Below are 22,034 nucleotides of genomic sequence, written 5' to 3' on the forward strand. Positions count from 1 at the left end.
CACACACACACACACACACACACAGAATAGGAATATGTAGGACGCTGACTGAACTATTATAGGTATCTTAGGTCATCTTCACATCCTTGCAGGATAGGTTTTGGCTCCATTTCCCAGATGGATTGAATCATTCAACATATATTTTTAAACACCTGCTGGGTGGAGGCACTGTGATAGGTGTCGGGGATAAAGCAGGAAACAATTCAGAATATAGTCTCTGCCTCATGGAGCTGCCAGTCTAGTGCAAGAGGACAACATTGGAAAACAAACATCCCCCCCCCCCCCTTTCCAGAAATCTGTCCTTGCAAAATGCAGTAAGCGCCCCAGAGGAAAAGCAGAGGGGCTAAGAATTCAAGGAAGGGCTTGATTTAGATGAGAGGATTAGAGAAGGCCTCCTTTGGAAAGGAACACTTAAAGTGGAGAATGAGGAAACCGAGGCCGAGGCTGGACTTACCAATATACACGATAACAGGGAAAGCCACCATCAACCCATCTTTCCACGTTATTTTCATCCAGGACCCTCCTGTCAGCCTGCAGAGGGAGGTATGAACCTCGAGATGGGAGATGAAGGTGGGGTTCACTGGCCACCCTCTGCGCCGTCACCCAGGCGCCCAGGGAGGCCCTGTGCCTTAGAGGAGGCAGCGAGGATAGGCAGAGCCCTGATGCAGGGGCCGGGGCCGGCCTGGCTCCATTCACAGTTTATTGTGCAGGACTCCGGGCGAGTGGCCTAGTCTTGCGGGGCCTCAGTTTACAGATCTCAAGTGCGTTTGAGACCTAAAGGTAATGGTCACTAGGAGAGACTGGAGAGGAAGTGTTGCTGACCACTGGGCTCATAGGAATGCGCTTGCTACTTGAGTTGGGATTCCACAGGTAGGATTTTTCTAAAGGGAGGCGGCACTGGCTTGTCTGTTGAGTTTCAATTGAAGGCGGAAAAAAGAAACTTGGAAGAACAGACTGTAAGGTTCGTGGTCACTATTCTAGAAAAGCACAGAGGCGGTTATGAAATCTGAAGGTCCGCGAGTGGCCTGATGCCCGGCTCCCGCTTAAATTAACGGACCGAAGCCGACCTTTGCCCTCAACAAAGATGGCGCCTTCCCGGGCCTCGGCCAGGCTGCCCTCATCAAATATGGCCACCACAGGCCCCTCTTTCCTTAGCTTTGCTGGCCCAAGTGCGGGCGTCCTGCCCTTAGTTAAGATGGCGCCCGCCCGCGCTTCCCTGCCCGGCTTCACGGCGCGCGCCGCGTTGGTCCCGCCTCGTTTCCGTAGGAAGAGGCGCCGGGAAAGATGGCGGCGGCTGCGGTTTGAATTCCAGCGGCGCCGCCGGAGTCCGAACAAGAGCTGGATTGGAGGGGGCGGGGACCTGGAGAGCCGGGCGGGTCGCGACCGCAGGAGAAACCAGGGTCGAGGCCGCCACGGACACCAATGCCACCACCTGCTCTGTGTCCATGATGGACTCGGTGTTGGAAGAGGACGTCACCCTCCCCGGGACGCTCAGCGGCTGCAGGTGCGGCCCGGGTTTGAGGGATTCGCGATAACGGGGTCGGGTGCCCGCTGATGGGGTTCGCTCTTGAGGGTGTTTCTGGACCTGGTCAGGTGTGGGGTGCGTTTCTGGGAGGGGGTCTCTTTGGGGACCCACCCGTCGATACTGAGTGCGGGGTCCCGGGGGTCCCGACCGGCCCCACACTCGCCCTTCGTATTGCGGGCGGATCTTGGAAGAGGGTGTGCGGGGCAGGAGGGAGGGTGCCTCTCGGAGTGCACGTCCGTGGGAGCTGCTGCGGGCAGGACTGGGAGCATTCTGGTTTGGGGGTTCGCTTTCATGGGGACTTCGCTTATGGGGCCACCAAGACTGAGGCAATGGAGTGCAGTGGTTAAGAACCTTGGCTGGAGTTGAACAGAATTGGGTCCAAATTCAAGTCCTGGGGGTGGGGGCGGAGGCGGGCTAGGAGGGGTCATGGGGGAAAATGGGGGACATAGGCAATACTTTGAACAACGAAGATTAAAAAACATCCAGGTCCTTTTAGCTGGGTGACCTTGGGAGGGTGGCTTAGCCTACTTTCCCATCTGTGAAATGGGGCTAGTGGTCATATCAGTGCCTAAAAAATGATTGAGCTGCCGTCATCATCATCATCATCATCATCATCAATATCAATAATGGTTGAGAGTGGCCCCCCGATGGACCTGTTCCAAGAGGCAGTTGGACTCCACATTGCTGATGGGGCCAGTATCTCCGCCCATGGGAGGGCCTGAGAGAGCCTGTGGTTGTCCTGGGTCCCTGGTTGGAGGGCGCTGGAAGGATGCCGAGGAGAGCCCGACTGAGACAATGGCTGTCTATCCAGGTCTGCTAGGGACAGGATGCTACTTTTAGTCAACAGACCCTAATTGAAAGGGTGATTATATTATTTGTTGTGCAAACCTGGGCTCTTTGCAGAGGGAGATGGCACAATTAATATTTATGCCTGGACAGCAGGTGTAATCAAGTCCTATCTTGGACAGAACTTGACAAATAGTTTCTTTGCTTATTGAGAATCTACTATGCATAAGCCAGAGCCAGGCCCTTTGCAGCTCCTGCTTAATTGGATCCAGTGGTAGTCCATCATGTCTCTTTGTCTTCATCTTACTTCCACAGCCCCCCATATATTATGGTATGACCTCTCACCCGGATTGTCCTGTTTTCCCTGGCCCCTCTAATATTAATTCAGTATTCCCATATATTATCATTCTGACTTGTAGCAGGTATCAGCATTTCATTCCTTTTTATGGCTGAATAATAGTCCATTGTATGCATGTAGCATATTTTGTTTATTCATTCATTGGTTTGTGACATTGGGTTGTTTCTGCTTTTTTTTTGGCTATTATAAATAATATTGTTATAAACATTTATTTTTATAAAAGTTTTTATATGGACATATGTTTTCATTTCTTTCTAGGTATATACCTGGAAGTGAAATTGCTGGGTCATATGGTAACATTGTATTTAACATTTTGAGGAACTGTCCAACTCTTTTCCAAAGTGGCTGATGTCTGCCAGGTCATCTGGTAACTTTGGGACAAGGCAGTGTATGAGGGTCCTTATTTCTTCATAGCCTCACCAACACTCGCTATTGTCTGTCTCTTTTATTGTAGCCATCCATGGAGGTATGATATGGTATCACATTGTGGTATTGATTTGCATTTTCCTAATGACAATGATGTTCAGCATTTTTTCATGTGCTTATTAGCCATTTGTATATTTTCAAATCCTTTGCCCACTCAAAAATATGAATATTTTTTGGTCCAGCAGTTCCACTTCTTGTTATCTATGCACAAGAAATCCTCATGCATGTGCACAAGGAGTCCTGTATGCATTGTAAAAGGAAAAACTTAGAAACAAACTGAATTATCCTCAGGGGATTGTGTAAATACAGATCCTTTCAAGCGTGTCTTTCAGACTGTGACCCATGACAGCTCATGAAATTCAACTTAGTAGGTTGCAATCAGAATTTTATAAAATGGAATAGAACAGAATAGAAAACATTACAAGAATTAAGGGTAATATGTTTCCTTCTATGGGTGGTACGCAGTAAGTTTTGGAAAAAGAGTGTTGTAGAATGCTTTGCGGGAGTTAAAAACATTGAGGGAGATCTATTTGTACTGCCATGAAAATATCTTTAGGACACATTAAGTGAAGAAAAGATGCTGCAGAATAACACATAAAATTTGATTGTATTTATTTATGTTTAAACCACAAAATAAAACTATGTCTCTTTGTATGTGAATGCATAGATTAAGATCTGGAAGAATACATGTCTTGTGGCAGCATGGGTACCTCTTAGGAGGGGACTGAGATGGGAGTGAGGAGTAGTTGAAGAGAACTTTAGCTTATCTATACTTTTGTATTTATATATTTCCTCTCTAAGGATAAGTAACAAAGAATGACAAATGAATTGTTGAAGGGCAAACAAAAGTGCACTTGTAATTGTTTTCTGAAAGCGATGTCCAGCCCCATCCTTGGCACTCATAACACTTTACCAATGAAATGCCTAGGCCTTGTGTCTGTGTGGGGAGTGGACAATTGTTGCTGCCATATACAGACACAGACAGAGATCACTCCTATTGAGTGGCTGTAGGGTAAGATAGGAGGATGAGATGGTGAAGCTCAGGGGAGTGTCCATTCATTCACTCAACAAATAGTTGACAAACAGCAGTCCTGATGGCTCTGCACTGATGGAGTGAGCACTGAAAGTCCTCTGCCTCTGTTCATTCGGACCTCGCCACAGCCCCCTGAGGAAGGTGTTAGGGGTATAGAGGTTAAGAGCTTGGGGTTTGAAATCTGGGTAGCTTGGCCTTTCCAACACTGAGTAAATGTTACTAACTTTTCTGGGCCTCTGTTTCCTCATTTTAAAAAATGGCAACATTTAAAAACTACCACCTACCACAAAAGGGCTGTGATGAGCCTTAAATGGGAGGCTCATCACATGTGGTGCCTTGCTAGTGTGGGTGCCCTACAGGGTAGGATTGCTGGATTTTGCTGGATTTTGTCTCCGCTTTGTGATTTTAAGCAAATAAGTTCCTTCCCCCTTCTGGGCCTTAGTCTCCCCCATCTGTACCATGATAAAACCATATCTAAGCTCTCTATTTTTTGCTAGCATAAAAAAGCCCCGCCCCTCCTTTTTTTCCCTGTGGGGCTCCCTGAAGCCCCAGCCTTACTTCTTAGGCTAAAAATGAGTTATCCGAATGGGAAGAGGGAGCTACTTAGAACTGGAGGGGCAGCTGGAACTGACTGGAGTATGCAGATGACAGACTCATAGCATTTAAAAGTGGTCAGGTGGTTGGAGTGTTGTCCCATACACTAAAAGGTTTCGGGTTTGATTCCTGGTCAGGGCACATACCCAGGTGCGGGTTTGATCTCGGTTGGAGTGGGCGCTGGAAGCAGCTGATTGATGTTTCTCACATTGATGTTACTCTCTCTCTACCCCAACTCCTTTTCTAAAATAACAAAACAAACAAACAAGCAAACAGAAAGAACATATCCTTGGAAAGTGATTATTTTTTTAAAAAAAGGATTAGGTAAAGCCCAAGTGGAAAGTTGGCAAGAACCAGACAGGAATTTTTGGGTTACATAGTGGTTTCTTCTAAGAGTTGGGAAACTTGGCTAAACTAAATTCTTTGGCTTTGTCAACCATGATTGATCTTGGTTTGAGTAATTGATGGGCCAGTTTAGTCAGTGGGAGTCATTCAATGGCTGTGGTGGGGAGAACCCCAGATTGGGAATGTAGAGACTAGACTGTAGGATGAGCTTAACCAGTAACTAGTGGGCCATTGGGCCACCATCTGTGAAAGGTGCTGATTGAACTTGATTTTAACTTTTAAGAAAATTCAGTTTAGAAAATGGATTTGTCCTTCTAGTGATGCTTATTAGAGGAAATTGAGAATTTTAGAAAATTAAAGGAGGCAAGTATCTCTCATTTCCACAAATGATGATTTTAAATATTTCCCTTGTCTTGTTATATATTTATAGCCCACCTAATTTCCAAGAAGGATTAGTGGTGACTTTAGTATATATGTATTTTTTTTAAATAACTGAGGACATATTCTAAAGGTTTTTATCAGTTGTCTTTAAATTCTTTCTTTTAAAAAATTCTTTATTGATTAAAGTATTACATATATCTCCTTTTTCCCCCATTGACCTCTCCCCGGCCACTCCCACCCCCCAGCACATTCCCTCACCCCCTAGTGTCTGTGTCTATTGGTTATGCTTATCTGCATGCATACAAGTCCTTTGATTGATCTCTTACCGCCTCCCCCTACTACCCTGCCTTCCCTCTGAAGTTTGATGGTCTGTTTGGTGCTTCTCTGTTTCTGGACCTATTTTTGTTCATCAGTTTATGTTGTTTATTATATTCCATAAATGAGTGAGATCATGTGATATTTATCTTTCTCCGACTGGCTTATTTCGTTTAGCATAATGCTCTCCAGTTCCATCCATGCTGTTGCAAATGGTAAGAGTTCCTTCTTTTTTACAGCAGCGTAGTATTCCACTGTGTAGATGTACCACAGTTTTTTAATCCATTCATTTACTGATGGGCACTTAGGCTGTTTCCAAATCTTAGCTATAGTAAATTGTGCTGCTATGAACTTAAGGGTGCATATATCTTTTTTGATTGGTGCGTCTGATTTCTTGGGATATATTCCTAGAAGTGGGATAACTGGGTCAAATGGGAGTCCAATTTTTAATTTTTTGAGGAAATGCCATACTGTTTTCCACAGTGGCTGCACCAGTCTGCATTCCCACCAGCAGTGCATGAGGGTCCCTTTTTCTCCACATCCTCTCCAGCACTTGTCATTTGTTGATTTCTTGATGATAGCCATTCTAACAGGTGTGAGATGGTATCTCATTGTCATTTTGATTTGCATCTCTCGGATGATTAGTGACTTTGAGCATATTTTCATATGTCTGTTGGCCTTCTGTATGTCCCCTTTCAAAAAGTGTCTAGTTAGGTTCTTTGCCCATTTTTTTATTGAATTGTTTTATCTTCCTTTTGTTAAATTGTATGAGTTCCCTGTAAATTTTGGAGATTAAACCCTTATCGGTGATTGTGTCGTGTCCATCACTGGCAGGTTTGGTGAGCCTGAGGAGGGGCGGTGAAGGATTAAAGAAGACAGACAAGAGAATACAGCTGGGTCTCAGACGCTGCTTCTCTGATGGAGACACAGTGCCACGGCCAGTCTTTATTTTATAGTCAGAGCACACAAATCAAAACAAGAGAAGTGGTCAACATGTTTACAATGTTCTTGGGAGTTTCATCTTGTTTTGGCAGCACTTGCTGCACCTCCCACAACCCATTAGCTACCTAGGAAGGAACTAGGGAGGACTGTAAGGTCAAGCTTAATTGTGCTAGGAGAGCTTGCTCTCCAAGCTGGGACTTGTTTGTGGCCCTGCCACAGGTCAGTCTGAGGCTTAACCCTATAGCTGCTCCCTGCAGGTGATAACATTGGCAAATATGTTCTCCCATGCAGTGGGCTTTCTTGTTGTTTTGCTGATGGTTTCTTTTGCTGTGCAGAAGCTTTTTATTTTGATGTAGTCCCATTTGTTTATTTTCTCCTTAGTCACCATTGCCCTAGGAGCTGTATCTGTAAAGATATTGTTACCACATATATCTGATATTTTGCTGCCTGTGCAGTCTTCTAAGATTTTTATGGTTTCCCATCTTACGTTTAAGTCCTTTATCCATTTTGAGTTTATTTTTGTTTATGTTGTAAGTTGGTGGTCTAGTTTCATTTTTTTGCATGTATCTGACCAATTTTCCGAACACCATTTATTGAAGAGACTGTCTTGACTCCCTTGTATGCTCTTGCCTCCTTTGTCAAATATTAATTGAGCATAATGGCTTGGGTCGATTTCTGGGTTCTCTGTTCTGTTCCATTGGTCTATATGTCTGTTCTTGTGCCAGTACCAGGCTGTTTTGAGAATAGTGGCTTTGTAATACAGCTTGAAATTTGTATTGAGATCCCTCCTAATTTGTTCTTCTTTCTCAGGATTGCTGCTGCTCTTTGGGGTCTTTTTTTATTCCATATGAATTTTTGGAGAGTTTGTTTAGGTCTGTGAACTATGCCGTTGGTATTTTAATGGGGAGTGCATTGAATCTATAGATTTTTTCAGTTGTCGTTATAGTAGACACATTTTGTGTAAATCATTCTCTTGATGTTGAATTTTATGACACCCATTTTTTTTCTTCTTTTGCTTGGTGCTCTTCTTGGAGGTGTATGCCAGCTTTATGTTGGGTGATCAGGCAGAATTGTCTTTGGAACAGAATGGATTCTGATTTAGAGATCTGGAAAGAACAATCTGCCAAGAAGCCAAGCTGGGCTTCCATCAAGTCCTAGGTTACAGCGTGGGGCAGGGATGCGTCATTGTGGACTGGACACAAGAGGCTTGGATTCTGGACTTGGATCTCTACTTAACTACCATGCCACCCTGGATAGGCCACTGAGTTACCTGGATCTTAGCGCCTTCCTTTGAAAAATACATGGACCCTCAGGGAACTGGGTAGCTCCCATGTCAGTAAATTATGAAGCACAGTATGTTTCTAGGTGACAGTGGTATTTTGCTTCCGTTTGTGGGGTGCCTCCAATTTGAAGATACCTTGCTGGGCACTGTGTCTTGTTTAATTGTCAGCTACTCTCTGAAATGGCTGCTGTTCTCCTTTCACAGATGAAAGAAGCAAAGCCTGGAGGGGCATGTGGCAGAGCTTAGGATAGAATCCAGGGTAATATCCTTTGTGTTAAACCACTCCTCCTATTATGGCTTAGTTTTCTGACAATGTCTCCAGGTCTTCACTGACCCTATTTTTATAATTCACCTAGTAAAACTTCTTGGATCAGTGAATTTTGTATTTTTATGTGATGTTCTTAAAGCATCTGAATTGGTGCCTGATTCTTGGAAGCTTAATTTTTGGTTGTGATAGGTATATTAATAAGAGTATGACAAAAACAACATATGCCACTTGCTGAGTGTTTACTATGTGCTGAGTGTTCATAGACATTCACTCATTTAATCTTTATAGCTAGAGGTATTCCCATGTAACAGATTGAGTGAGACTCAGAAACTTAACTCGCTTATATTTGGCTCAGTGCCTCTGCCCCTGCTACATTTATGGCACACAGAATACTTGTATGAGTGAATGAATGAATGAATGACCAACCAACATTACTGAAGGTCACTCAGCTATTGAGTTCTTAACCTCTGCACTGCATGCCTCCCAGGTGGCTCAGCTGTGTGCCCCTCCGTGGCCGCGGCCTGGTGATTGTCATGTGCAGACTGTCTTAACGGTCTCCCTGTGTTCAAACACTAACTCATCTCTTGTGCACATGTTTTCTCTTAGTGGCCTTGTCCCCAAGTTACCAGATGACCTGGAAGGTATCAGCCCCATTGCTGGTTTGGGAAATGGAGGTAAGTACACAAAACTGGGTATTCTCTTGAGTAAGAACAAGGCATGTAGACACCAGACCATGAGGGCCCTGAGGCCTTGAGCCTGAGACTGGGCTCTGATGTCTCTGGGCCCAGAGCCTACTCTGGCCTGGCTAGGTGCTCAGAGTAGGTGCTCAGTATTTTATATATGTATTGATTTATTATTCACCTCCTTTCATAAACATGGGATTAGAGGAATTGATGTCCTTCAGGCTGTATTTCATGAGTTTTCTTTCTTTCTTTTTTTTTTTTTTTTTAAATCCTCACCCGAGGACATGTTTTTCATTGATTCTAGAGAGAGAGGAAGGAAGAGGAAGAGAGAGAAACATTGATCGGTTGCCTCATGCACATGCTCTGACTGGGGATCGAACCCACAACTTGGATATGTGCCCTGACCAAGAATTGAATCCTTGACCCTACGGTGCATGGGACGGTGCTCTAACCATGGAGCACATCGGCCAGGGCGAGCTTTCCTTTTTGCTACCACGCTTGTAGGATTCAGTCTGTGTTTTCTAAAATGAATGACTGTGTGGAGGCTGGATGTTGAATTGGTGACTAGTCAGACAAGGAAGGTCTGTTGGTCCCACTGCTGAGTGGCTGGAGGCTGAGGAGAGCTCCTATCTGAACTTCGTGTGCCAAGGCCTTCCTGGCAGGCTGCTGGGTCCCATCTGCCAGCAGAGGCCCAGCATTCCTACCCAGGCCTGCCCTTTGGAGACAAATAGCTGGTTAGACCACGGGAGACGGTGCCGAGTAAATAAGCAGTCTATTGTGGTGGAGCCCATTATGAGGAGACTTTCCACTTTGCAGTGTGGATTTTGCTAAGCATTCTTCATAATTTTTGTTTCTGAAAAAAGGGCAAGCTATTGTATGTATCTGTGAGAAGTGCTAATAATTTGATTTGTTGAAATATCTCAGAGAGATATTTTGATTTTCATTTTATTCTCTTCTCCAAAGTGATGAGATATGTGCAAAAGGGAGAAGTTTTTAGAGCAGGTCATATAAATGTCACAGGGTTTATTTCTGGAGAATACTTTAGCTTATAGGCCACCCTTAGGTTTCCCTTCAAAATATGTTAACTTTTAACACAAATCCAGTAATTCTGGCTTCTGCTTTCCCTGCCCACAGGTAGTTAGAAGCAGAAAATTGGTAGGCCTGCTCCTTAATGCAGCCCATGTGTACGTCTGCTTCATGTCAGGCTCTGGGCTGTGCACTGGCAGTCAACCTTGAACAGGTTACAGTCAAGCCGAGAAGACAGACAATTAAATAAAGAATAGCTATGATAAATCATATGACAGATGTAACGAGCGGAGAAGTATAAGGTGCTGTGAGAGAGGTAAGAGGGAATTTACCCTGGAACTGGAGGAGTTGGGTCAGGCAAGAGTTTCCCAAGAAACTGATATTGGAGCAAAGACTTGAAGAATGAATGGCTCAGACACCATGCCCACTCCCACCTCTGGGCCTTTGCATGGGACGCTGCTTTTCCTTTTGTTCCCTCATCTGCCCGCTGCCTCTTTAAGACTGAGCTTGAAGCTCATTGCCTTCCCTGGCTCTCCGCAGGCTGACTTAGGTGTGCTTTCCTTTCTGAAACGTACATGTTTAATTTTATTTCATTGATTTGTGTCGGCTGCTTTAAAAATACCCAGAATTAGGTAACTTCTGCCACCCTGGTCTAAGCCACTGTGATCTCTGGCGTAGACTGTGCCCGCATTCTCCTAACTGGTCTTGTTCCTCAGCTCCTTTCAGTCTGTTCTCAGTGAGGCAGCCAGAGGGAGCCTGTGGAAGCCAGAGTCCCATCGTGTTACTCCTTAGCTCAGAATCCTCTGTTGGCTCTCGGAGTCCTGAGAAGAGCCTACAAGGCCATCCACAGCCTGTCCCCCGGTACTTTGCTCACCTCCTTTCTGCCCCTCTTAGTCCATTGGCATCACGGCTGGTCCTCAGACCCACTAGACATGCTCCCCTCTCAGACTTCTCCCTTCGCCCTTCCCTCAAGCCTGCCCAGTGAGACCTTCCCTAATTTGACCACCTTACTTAAAATTGCAACCCTTACCCCACCCTTGGTATTTCTCATCCTTATCCACTTTATTTTTCTCCACAGTTTTTATCACATTTTAACATACTGTGTAATTGCCCTATTATTTTTTTATCTATTTCTTCTTTCCAGAATATCAGCTCCGTTTGTTTGTTCGTTTCCTAATATAGCCACGTCTAGAATGAGGCCTAGCAGAGCAGAGGCCTGCCATGCGTATTTGTTGGAAGAATGCTTTCATTCTCAACACCCATCTACTCAGCAGCTAAACAGTGCCACGCCCTTTGTGCAGCATAATAGTTTGTGTCCGTCTCTGTCTTGCTCACTAGATTGGCTCTCTCTCGGGCCCAGCATCAGTGTCTCCTTCGCTGTTGTTTCCCCAACACCTAGTATGGTGCTTGGCACAGAGTAGGGGTGTAATAAATGTTTGGTGAATTAAAGAAGCTGTGGAAAAATTTGGGTATTGGCAAAGTCTTTAATCATTCCAAAGCAGGGCTTGGCAGTTTCCGACCCACAGCCTGCTTTTGAAAATAAGCTTTTATTGGAACAGCTTCTTTATTGGTTTATGAATTGTCTGTGGTTCTTTTTGTGCTGCAACAGAAGAGTTAGTAATGTAACTGTCTTATATTTGTAAAATAGTTTAGGTTTCATATATGACCTACAAAGCCTAAAATATTTGTCGTCTGCTGTCTTAAACATTTTGCTGACCCCTGCTCTCAAGTTAGTTGGATATGCTTTGTTTTAGTTGCTGACATGTGAGATATCATCCTGGTCAGCAGAATAATTTTATGACAGTCAGTAAGGAAGTACATATCAGGACGTTGCTGCTTTGCCACATGCCCAGTGCATTTTCTGGTTCATCCTCTGACATATACATTGTTACATTGGGGCTAGTTTAAGTAATTTGTAAATATTTGAAATCTAATGGTTTAGAGCTTTCCCTGGACTCAACTCAGTAAATCACAGCAGACAGAAAGTACCAGCAGAATACACTGTGGAAGCTATTTACGTTTTTTTTCTCTGGGCTCTGTCCCCTAATAGGGATGCTGGGTGATTTGCATACCATGATGTTTTGTCTACTTTACCTTTTTATAGTGCTCCCAAAGGTGTCAGAAGAAACGGTGTCTCCCACAAGAGCACGGAACATGAAGGACTTTGAAAATGTAAGTGGAGACGCCAAGTTACCAGCCCTAACAAATCATGCCTGCTGCCCCTGTCTAAGTAGACCCAGGAGGGAGCCGTATTTCTTGACAGGTGTCTAAGTTGGGTAATGCCAGGGTTGGAGGAATGCCGTGTCTCTGTGAGACTGTTGCATACCTAGGCAATCGGCCCTTGAATATGTGTCCAGTTATGGGTTCTAACAGGATCAGCAATTTCCAACCTGGGGGAAGGTGGTGTATTCTGGTGCCCCGACTGTGAGGTTATTACCCTCTTGCACAGTTGAGAGGAGCTCATATTTGTCAAGGGCTTTTTTATGATGTCAGACGCCTTATATATGGTCCCCATTTAATTTTTGCTACAACTCTGTGAGGTATTTTGTATTATCCCCATTTTACAGATAAGGAATCACATAATATTTAAGCAGCAGAGCTGGGATTTGAATCCAGGTTTTTAATGACTCCAAAGCCATTATTCTTTTCACCACATTGGGGGGACTCCTTGCATTTTGTAGGCTTCATCTTTGTTGCTGTTGAATGAAAGTGAGCAGCCTGGACCCAGTGCTGTCTGAGGATGGATTACGTGGTGATAGATCTGTCTCCTGTACTTAATGTCTTTTGGCACCGTGTCTTTCATTTGTTAGTGTATGTGTGTGTGTGTGTGTGTGGGGGGGGGGGTGAGGGGGTGTTGTTGTTAAGTAACAGGAAAATAAGGATATTTTCCCAATTCCAAATCTTCTTAACAAGTTACCTGTTCAGCGCTCTCATTTATCATAGGAAGAATTAGACCATCTTCATTTGTAACCAAATGGAACCCATACTGTACAAGATAAAAGAGATATTTATCAGAGAGAAGACGGAGGACACAGAGAGAAGGACGTTCCCCAATTGTGTTTCTCTCTCCCCAGTTGTCTGTACAGAACAGAGCAGTACTGTTTCTAGATTTAATTTAGAATACTCATTACTGCTAATAGTTATCTGCAAACCACCAGTGACCAATTGAAGAAATGACTTGTCAGATCTCTAATGGAAACAAGTAATTTCTAAGCTTGGAGTTGTTATAATTTCAACTGTACAACATGATCTATGCCGTGGGGTCTGGGGCCTCAAACGAATGAGATTTGATTATTTCACATTGTGTATAATTAAAATGTGCTCTAATATTAAATGGTGATTCCTGGTTTATCGTAGAGTAATACTAGCTACTGCTTATTGAGCTCTTGTTCTGAGCTGGGCACTTATGTGTTAGGCTCTTCATATATATTACATTAATATTAAAGCAGCTTTGTAAGATATAGTTATTTAATTTATGAAGGGCACAGTTTTGAATTTTATTTCTAGATGGAAAAATTTAATAGAATCTTAGAATTTTTGTTTCACGCTTTATTGTCTGCCTTTTGATGTGGGATGAATCAGTCCTCTTTATTATATGTAGGAGAAACTGAGACCCAGAGGTGTGACATGGAAAGCTGTTCTCTAAGGACCACAGCCTCTGGAGCCAGACTGCCTGCTCACCCACTTCTGCTGGGTGACCTTGGGCCAGTCATTTAACAGTTTCTATTTCGTAGTGGAAGCACATGTGCCTACCGAGTTCATCCTGTGTCAGCTGTTGCTCCTCTTATAGTTATTGGTATATATATATATTATTGTGATTTTCCCCCCTGCTCTGCATGTGACTGAAGTTTCTCTTGCTCAAGTGTGCTCTTGATGACCTAAATACCATTTTTCTTGAAGGTGAAGGAGAGCCTTCCATGCCAGTGTTTTAGAATTTATGTGTGTGTGTGTTTTTTTTTTATGACTGTGCTCCTTTGGCTGCTGTTAGGTTTTTATGGCATTAATATTTTTTACTGTAGCATTTTTAGGAGCGAATTCTTCAGTTGAAATTGAAATGACCACACTGTTCTCCACGTTTCCCTTTTAGGTCTTTATAAGTCACTGAAGATTTTCATCTGGCCTGAGCTACCCAATGCATGACCTCTATGCTGAGGTAGTCTGAACTTTCTGCGGGATGCTTATAGGAAATGCTCTTGGCATCTCAAGCTAATTTTAAAGTCAGCATGCATATTAAAGAGGAGGCAGGAATAGTTTTGATTTAAAGGGGAAACTTATGATTCCTCTTCTAGTCTCAGATAACAGGTACCTGAACATCAGGGTCTGTTAGCTAGTATCTAGCAAGACATAGGCCTCCTTCTGGTTTTGCTCAGAGTTCATCTGTTCATTAATGAATATTTTCAGATATATGCCCTATGCCAGGCTGGGCTAGGGACCGGGAATTTGCAGTAGGTTAATACCGGGTACATTTCCCTGTCAAGAGGCTCACAGTCTAGTTGGGGAGATGGAGAGGAAAACAGTGCAGTGATAGAGGTAAATACAGGGTGCTGTGGGGCACAGAGGATGGGCCCCGAACCTGACCTGGGGGTTCAGGGCAGCCTCCCTGGAAGAGGTGTTCCTTGAGTTGGGTCTTCAGAGACAGGGAGGGATTAGCCAAGGCAAGAGAACTGGGGGAGCATCCAGACACAAGGACTCACATGGGCAAGTGTAGAGAGAGGCATGGTGGGTGTGATGAGTTTAGAGATCTCTAAGTTCCCTTTGCTGGAAGGAGCCTCTGTGAAGGGGCCTGAGAGAAGTGAGGCCATTGAAGCTGGCAGGGGTCAGATTCTGTCTGTGACACTGCTTTGTTTGATTTTGTCCTGAAGATGAAGGGGAGCCAATGATGACTTTTAATCCAGGAGGAAAATGACCAAATTACGCTCTCAAAACACCCAGAAGGGTGACTGCAGGAAGGAGCAAGGTTGGGGGCAAGATGGCCAGTTAAAAGGCTGCTCTGTGTGGTCTCATGGAAAACAGGATGATGCTGAAGCTAAGGGATGGGGTCACGAGATGTTTAGAAGAAAGGCAGAATTTCAGAGCTAGGGGAATGCCAGGAGTCCCTTCATTTGACACATGAGGACTTTGAAGCCCAGAGAGTGGGAGGGACTTCTTCAGGCTTTGAACTTGGGCCACTCTGCTCTTCTGTGCAAGGCCTCACTCTGCCATGTGAAAACCACTTGCCTTCTTTTGGGTCTTTAAACTGGTAATCCATTAGTACCTTTATTAAATAAAGCTGAAGGTATAGTCACCTCTGTGGCAGACCTATGGTTGCTGGCAAATCATTTTGGTCTTCAGTGGGGGCCTGTCTTATTGGACCCAGATTCTGGTTCCACCTATCCAGTTAGTCCAGTAGAAATTTTTATTCGTATATAGAAGAGTTTAATTCTGGCTTTTTCTGTGACCTTCTTGACAGGGAATGACGGGTAGCTTTCCACCTCTGTTCATACTACTGATGGATAGTATTATTTAATGACTGTCTAAAGTTCATAAAGACTTATTAAAAGGGATGGATTAAACAGTAATCTATATGATCTTTTATTGTGAGATGTTCATATTTCTAATTTTTCACTATTACAAACAGAGCTGTGATGAATATCCTTATGCACACATATTTTGACAGTTATGTGATTATTTTCTTAGGGTAAATTCTGCTGTCATGTCTCATACTCAGCTGCCCTGGGGTGCTGGTGTTCTTGTACCCCGGCCCTTGTTCCTTTTTGTTGAAAATTCTTGGTCTTAGTTGAGGCATTTAGTCAAATTTAGTGTTTTATATGAGGAATGGTAGGAGGTTCACATCTTCAGATTTGCTCTGTAACCTCTATGTTGTGAGTTACTTATTATACCAGGGAATAGCTCCCTTCATCCCCACCCCTGCCCCATTTTGTCATAAAAAATATTACTCTTGAGCCCACTAATCCATTTTGGGAAAACTTATCCTCAGGAAACAACCCAGTAGAAGGAAAAAGCTCTGTGGGTAAGGTGTTTGTTGCCACATGGCATATAATTGTGAAAAGTTGGGAACAAAGGAATGATTTTACATTTGTTATTTCTTTGGCTTCTTGCAGTAAGTTTGTGATGAAGGTATTTCACAGATGAGGAAGCTGAGATTGGAGAGATTAAATGACTTGCCCATGAGCTTGGTGTGATTGAGAAACTCAAAGCAGGCAGAATTCAAGCCCGGTCTTCTTGATTATAAAGCTTGAATGCTCTCTACTAGATCACATTGACGGCATAGATGCTCAGTAGAGAAATGTGAAATAATCGACAGTGAATCAGTTCAGTAGAATTCAGTGCAGTCATTTCAAATGATAATTGTGTAATTCTTCAACAACAGTGTAAGACATTAGGGGAAAGCAGTGGAATATCGAAATTCACTTATATCATAATATACTAGAGGCTCGATGCACGAAATTCGTGCAAGGGACTTGCCCCTTGCAGAAGGTCGTCTGGAAGGATGTCCAGAAGGTTGTTCGGCTGTCTGGTCTAATTAGCATATTACACTTTTATTATAGACTAGAGGCCTGGTGCACGAAATTCGTGTGCAGGTACGGTCCCTAGGCCTGGCCTGCTATCAGGGCCATCTTCCCCAGCTGCCCGCAGCTGGCCCTGCCCCCTGCCGCCACCCATCTCCGGTTCCCTGTTTGCCATCAGGTGATAGGTGCCTGACGGCCGGGGAAATGGACCAAGGGGTGGTCAGTGCACCTCATAGTGACTCGTCCAGCGGTCATTCTGGTCATTCTGCTGTTAGTGTCAATTTGCATATTACCCTTTTATTATATAGGATAAAAATGTATAGATAAAAAATTCATGAGTGAAAGCTGAAAAGAATATAACAGAAATTGATCTCATAAGTTGATTTCATTGTATTCCAAGTATTGTTTGAGGTTCAGTTTTAAAATTCTGTTACTGCTACAGTACAGTGGGGCCTTGACTTACGAGTGTCCCGACTAACGAGTTTTTCCAGATATGAGCTGTCTCTCGGCCGATTTTTTGCTTTGAGTTGCGAGCTAAAATTTGGGTTACGAGCCAGCTTCAGATACCCCACCGCTAGTTGGCTCAGCGAACGTCACAGTGAATGCCACGACATCAGCCCAGCATCACGTGTCTCACTCGTTCACTTTAAGATTTGACATATGAGTAATTTGAGTTACGAGCTCCGTCACGGAACAAATTAAACTTGTAAGTCAAGGCCCCACTGTACTAATTGTTAATAAATAGATGTTTGCCAAGAATAGTTTTCTTGATGATTTGAGGACTAGGGAGAGTATTGGAATCAGAAACTAATTCCAGAGTGTCCTTATTTTCCTAACCTCACTTAGCTGCTACTGGCAAAACCATCATACACATGGTATTGTTTACCAGAGATGAATTCTGGACAGTAAGAGTCCATGTTTTTTGTGATGTACAGGTGAGTGGTCTAACACCTTTTGGATTTTTAAAGAGGATAACAAAATTGTTGGTGACCCAAAGATCTGCTTAACGAGGGCTTGAGTGGAAACGGATTCCTTTTGAAAGCCAGCCTTTGTTTCCTGTTTGCTAGTGCCAGGCTCTGCAGGTGCTTTAACTCATTCGGTTGTCACACCCCCCCGTGAGGTCATTGATTTTTATCCTCATTTTATAGATGACCCAACAAAGATGGTAAGTAATGTTTCCAAGGTCACATGGCTCATAGGTGGCAGCATTGGAGGTTCAGTTCATTCTGCTGACCCTAGGGCCTTGCTCCTAGCCCAGCTGCCTTGAATTGAAAGGTGATCTGATGGGTGAACTTCAGCTTTGGAGGCCCGGGCTCTTGTAAGCCAGAGTGAGGTCTCGCTTAGATTTCAGTGAAGGAGGGCCTGTTTGGAGTTGCTCTGATTCTTTTTCACGTGGTTGATTTTCGTTTTTCCCTGTTTGGTGAAGCTTTAGACTTAGCCAAGGCTCTTGATAGGGAGTGAGAGTGGGAGGAAGCCAGAAGGACTGAGTAGCAGCTCTTTCAAAGTGGGGCCCTGTCCAGCTTCAGAAAGCACCACCCGTGACCATGCTGGATGTTGCCCCTTGCAGAGGCTGCACTTCCACAACAACACTGGGCTTCTGAAGGCGGGAATGTGGCAAGCACAGCCCTTGCATTAGCTTACTTTTGAGCATTAGATTTCTGAGTCATATTTGGTGGGTTTTCTATTTTGAGGTTTTTATTCCTACTGTATGGTAAGCTGTTTTCAGTTTTTCCAGCTCAAGTTTAAAAAAATTTTTTGAACTTGATCTCATAAAGGGAGAAGGAAAAATGAGAAGACTATTAAAATGTTTTAAGTTCTTATGCTGTGCTGGGCATAATATTGAGCAATGAAATTAATTTCTTCTAATCCTTATAATAGCTCTCCGAAATGGGCATTATTATAATCCCATTTGTATAGATAAAGGAACTGAGGCAAAGGGGAAAATGAACATGACTAAAGTCATACAGCTAGTAAGGTAGTAAGGATTTCATTTATTTATTAATTTATTCATTCATTTAGCAAATGTTAGTTGAACTCTGCTGTGTTCTAGGGACTGTGCTAAAACCTCAGGGCCATAAATAGGTAAGGTCCATGCCCTCAAGAAGTGGATTATCCTATATAATAAAAGCCTAATATGCAAATTGACTGAACAGTGGAATGACCGTTTGGCAGGGGGTAGGAGCTGGTGAACGGGCGGTGCCAGGCCAGCCAAGGTGTGTGCCAGTGAGCAGAGAGAGGACAGCTATTGGTGGGCTGTGATTGGTGGGTGGTGGCGACCGGCGGTGGAGGGGTGATGGGGGGGTGGGGCTGGCCGCTTGCCACTGGTGCCGTCCCCTAATCTGCCTGCCCGTTGCCTCCCTCAGAGGGAGGCTAGACTGCGGCTAAGCCGTCAGTCAGACATCCCCTGAGGGCTCCTGGACTGCGAGAGGGCACAGGCTGGGTGGAGAGGACCCCCCCCCCCCCATTCAGTGCACGAATTTTCATTATAGTATTCATGTAATAAGCATAATAAATAATAAATGTGTTAGTAAATAAGGTGAATACAGATTGTGAAAAGTTCCGGCAAGAAAATAAGAATTAGGTGTCAGAGCATGACTTGGTGGAGGTGATAGAGATGGGGACCACTTTAGATTGGAAAGTTAGGAAAGGCCCCTTTGAATTGTTGACATTTGAGCTGAGATGGAAAAGATGAGACTGAGCCACCCTGGCAAGTGCTGTGGAAGAGCTGTGCAGACAGACAGATGGGCTGGGCTTATCTGAAGCCCAGAAAGGCGGCCAGTGAGGCTGCAACACTGAGCAAGGAGAGGATGTATACAGTGAGCCTAGAGAGACAGGCCGGAGCCGGGTCATACAGCGCTTTGTGGCCATGGCAGGGAGATCTTGTCTGAAAGTGGAGAAAAACACAGTGGAGTGACGTGAACCAGATCTGTCTGACTCTGATGCCTTCTTGCATTGCACTTCTTCAAGAAAGTCTTAAATGTGTGTGTTCACCCATTCAGCCATTGGGTATTTAGTAAAACCGTCTCTTATGTTTTAGACTAGAATGCACATGAAGATATAGTTCCTGATGTCTTAGAGATGGTAAGGGTAGAAAGGCAAATAACCAGCTCGTACAAAGCCCTGTGATAACTGTTATGATAAAGAAAGTGGAGGGTATATGGAAATATTTAGAAGGGTTCCCAGTTCAGCCTGGCGGGGGTGGTCAGAGAAAACTTGATGAGGAAAGTGCAGAGAACTAGACTGGCATTGTTGTTGAATAGATAGTGCCTGTATGTCTTCTGGGCCAGTCCGGCATGGGCAATGAGCTTCTGAGGCTTATTGACCTTTCTCCTGTTTTTTAAGAAAATGTCTTTACCTATGAATAGGACAAATATTTTTTCAAGTGGTGTTAAGAATTTCAGCAGTGTGTACAATGTGGGCATTCTGAGCAAGCTCCATAAATATTTTATTGGTAGCTGAGTAACAAGAATAAGGTTTCTCTTTATAGGATGCAGCTGGCAGGGTAGACTTTTTTGTTTGAATGAATGTTTTATGTGCTGTTTCCTTCCAACATTTAAAAGGAGGCTTTAATGAACCTACCAATTGTTTCTTGTGCTGTTCTTGTTAGCCACAAAATTGTTAACAAGAGGGCCACGGGCAGACAGCTTGAAAATATAATACAGAGTATGCTTATCATTTTCTTTTATCCAGTCATAAAAGTATGTTTATTAAAAAAAGCATTATATACTATTACCAATTGTTTTTTAAAGTGCTGGAAAAAAACCTGAGTGATATGTGTGGAGATATTAGGCATTCTAGTACAGCTATTAATATTCTGTTATATTTCTTTTTTGTTATTTTAAATTAAACTTATTGAGATATAATTTACATAAAATTTACCCATTTTGAGTTTTGGATGAGAGTTGGATGTGCTGGATGAGTATACTTACTCTCTTGTAACCTCTGTCATAATGAAGATATAATATGTAAGTGTATATAGTTATAATTTTTTAATATGTGTATACTCTTCTCGGTTCATGTGACCATCACCACAATCACAATATAGAATTAGTTCCATAATGCCCACATGCCTCTTTGTGGTCAAACCTTCTCTTTACCCCAAACCTCTAGCAGCTATTATGTTCTGTCCTTCGCCCCTATAATTTTGCTTTTTCCAGATGTCACATAAATGGAATCATACAGTTTGTAATCTTTTGAGGCTAGCTTCTTTTCCTCAGTGTAATGTCTTTGAAATATATTCATGTTGTGTGTGTCACAGTAGCCAAGTATTACTCCATCATATGGATGCATACTATTTAGTCTTTCACCCTTTGAAGAACATTTGTATTTTGGTGATTGTTAATGAAGCTGCAGTAAACATTCACATACAGGTTTGTGTGTGAACATAGGTTCTCATTTCTTTAGGGCAGTGGTCGGCAAACTGCGGAGCCACATGCGGCTCTTTGGCCCCTTGAGTGTGGCTCTTCCACAAAATACCGACTTCTGCGCATGGGCCACGAAGTTTCAATCGCACTGTATGTGCATGCCCGCACGTGGTATTTTGTGGAAGAGCCACACTCAAGGGGCCAAAGAGCCGCATGTGGCAGCGAGCCACAATTTGCCGACCACTGCTTTAGGGTAAATATCTCGGGATGGAATTGCTGAGTCATGTGACGAGTATAGTTTTCCAAACTGTTAACCAGATGGGTTGTGCCATTTTGCATTCTCATCAGCAGAGTATGAGAACCCCATTTGCTTCCCATCCTCATCAGCATTTGATATTATCAATTATAACTTTTTTTTTTTTTTAGCTAGGCTAGTAGGTGCATAGTAGTTTTGTAGTTTTAATTTGCATTTTCCTAATGGCTAAAATTGGGTTGTTTGCTTACAGTTACATTTTGAGAGTTATTCATGTTCTGGTTACAGTTTCTATGTTGAATATGTGATTTGTAAATATTTGTCCTAATGTGTAGCTTGTCTTTTCATTCTTTTTTTGAGAGAAAAAGTTTTAAATTTTGATGAAGCCCAATTTATTGATTAAATATTTTTTTTGATGGATGATGCCTTCTCTGTTATATCTAACTAGGGGCCCGGTGCACGAAATTCGTGCACTGGGTGTGTGTGTGGGGGGGAGTGTCCCTCAGCCCAGCCTGCCCCCTCTCACATACTGGGAGCCCTCAGGCGTTGACCCCCATCACCCTCCAATCGCAGGATCGGCCCCTTGCCCAGGCCTGACGCCTCTGGCCTAGGCGTCCGGCCCGGGCAGCGGGGACCCACAGCTGCAGTGGCCCTGCGATCGTGGGCTTCGCTTTAGGCCCAGGCAAGGGGCCCCTAGCTCCTGGGACTGCCAGCTGCGACCGTGCCCAGCTCCCATCGCTGGCTCCACCCCTACTTCCTGCTATCACTGGCCAGGGCGGAAAAGGCACCTGATTCTCCGATCATGGCTGGGGGGCAGGGCAAAGGCGGCCCCAGGGCTGCCTTTGCCCTGCCCCCCAGCTCTTAGCTCCCCCCTGGGTTTCTGATCACTGTCAGTGGCAGGGGGCTTCTTCCTGCTTTCCCTTTCGCCTCCCTGCATTGTGCCT

General features: G+C 44.0%; 1 protein-coding gene across 10 annotated transcripts in view; it reads left to right on the forward strand.

The window, feature by feature from the left end:
* Positions 1–1,256: 1,256 nt before the first annotated feature.
* CDK5RAP2 (CDK5 regulatory subunit associated protein 2) overlaps positions 1,257–22,034 on the forward strand; it is a 155,381-nt gene continuing 134,603 nt past the window's right edge. For 7 of the 10 annotated variants that reach the window (XM_059657820.1, XM_059657828.1, XM_059657821.1 and 4 more), the window contains exons 1-3: positions 1,257–1,504; positions 8,862–8,929; positions 12,069–12,136. In XM_059657820.1, coding sequence (XP_059513803.1) covers positions 1,446–1,504; positions 8,862–8,929; positions 12,069–12,136 — 195 coding nt within the window. In that variant the 5' untranslated portion in view covers positions 1,257–1,445. Of the gene's footprint in view, positions 1,505–2,927; positions 3,136–8,191; positions 8,247–8,861; positions 8,930–12,068; positions 12,137–22,034 lie in introns of all 10 variants that reach the window. The other 3 variants (XM_059657826.1, XM_059657825.1, XM_059657827.1) reach the window with 3 other exon arrangements.

Source organism: Myotis daubentonii, chromosome 11 (genome assembly GCF_963259705.1).
Source record: "Myotis daubentonii chromosome 11, mMyoDau2.1, whole genome shotgun sequence".
NCBI classification, from domain to species: Eukaryota; Metazoa; Chordata; class Mammalia; order Chiroptera; family Vespertilionidae; genus Myotis; species Myotis daubentonii.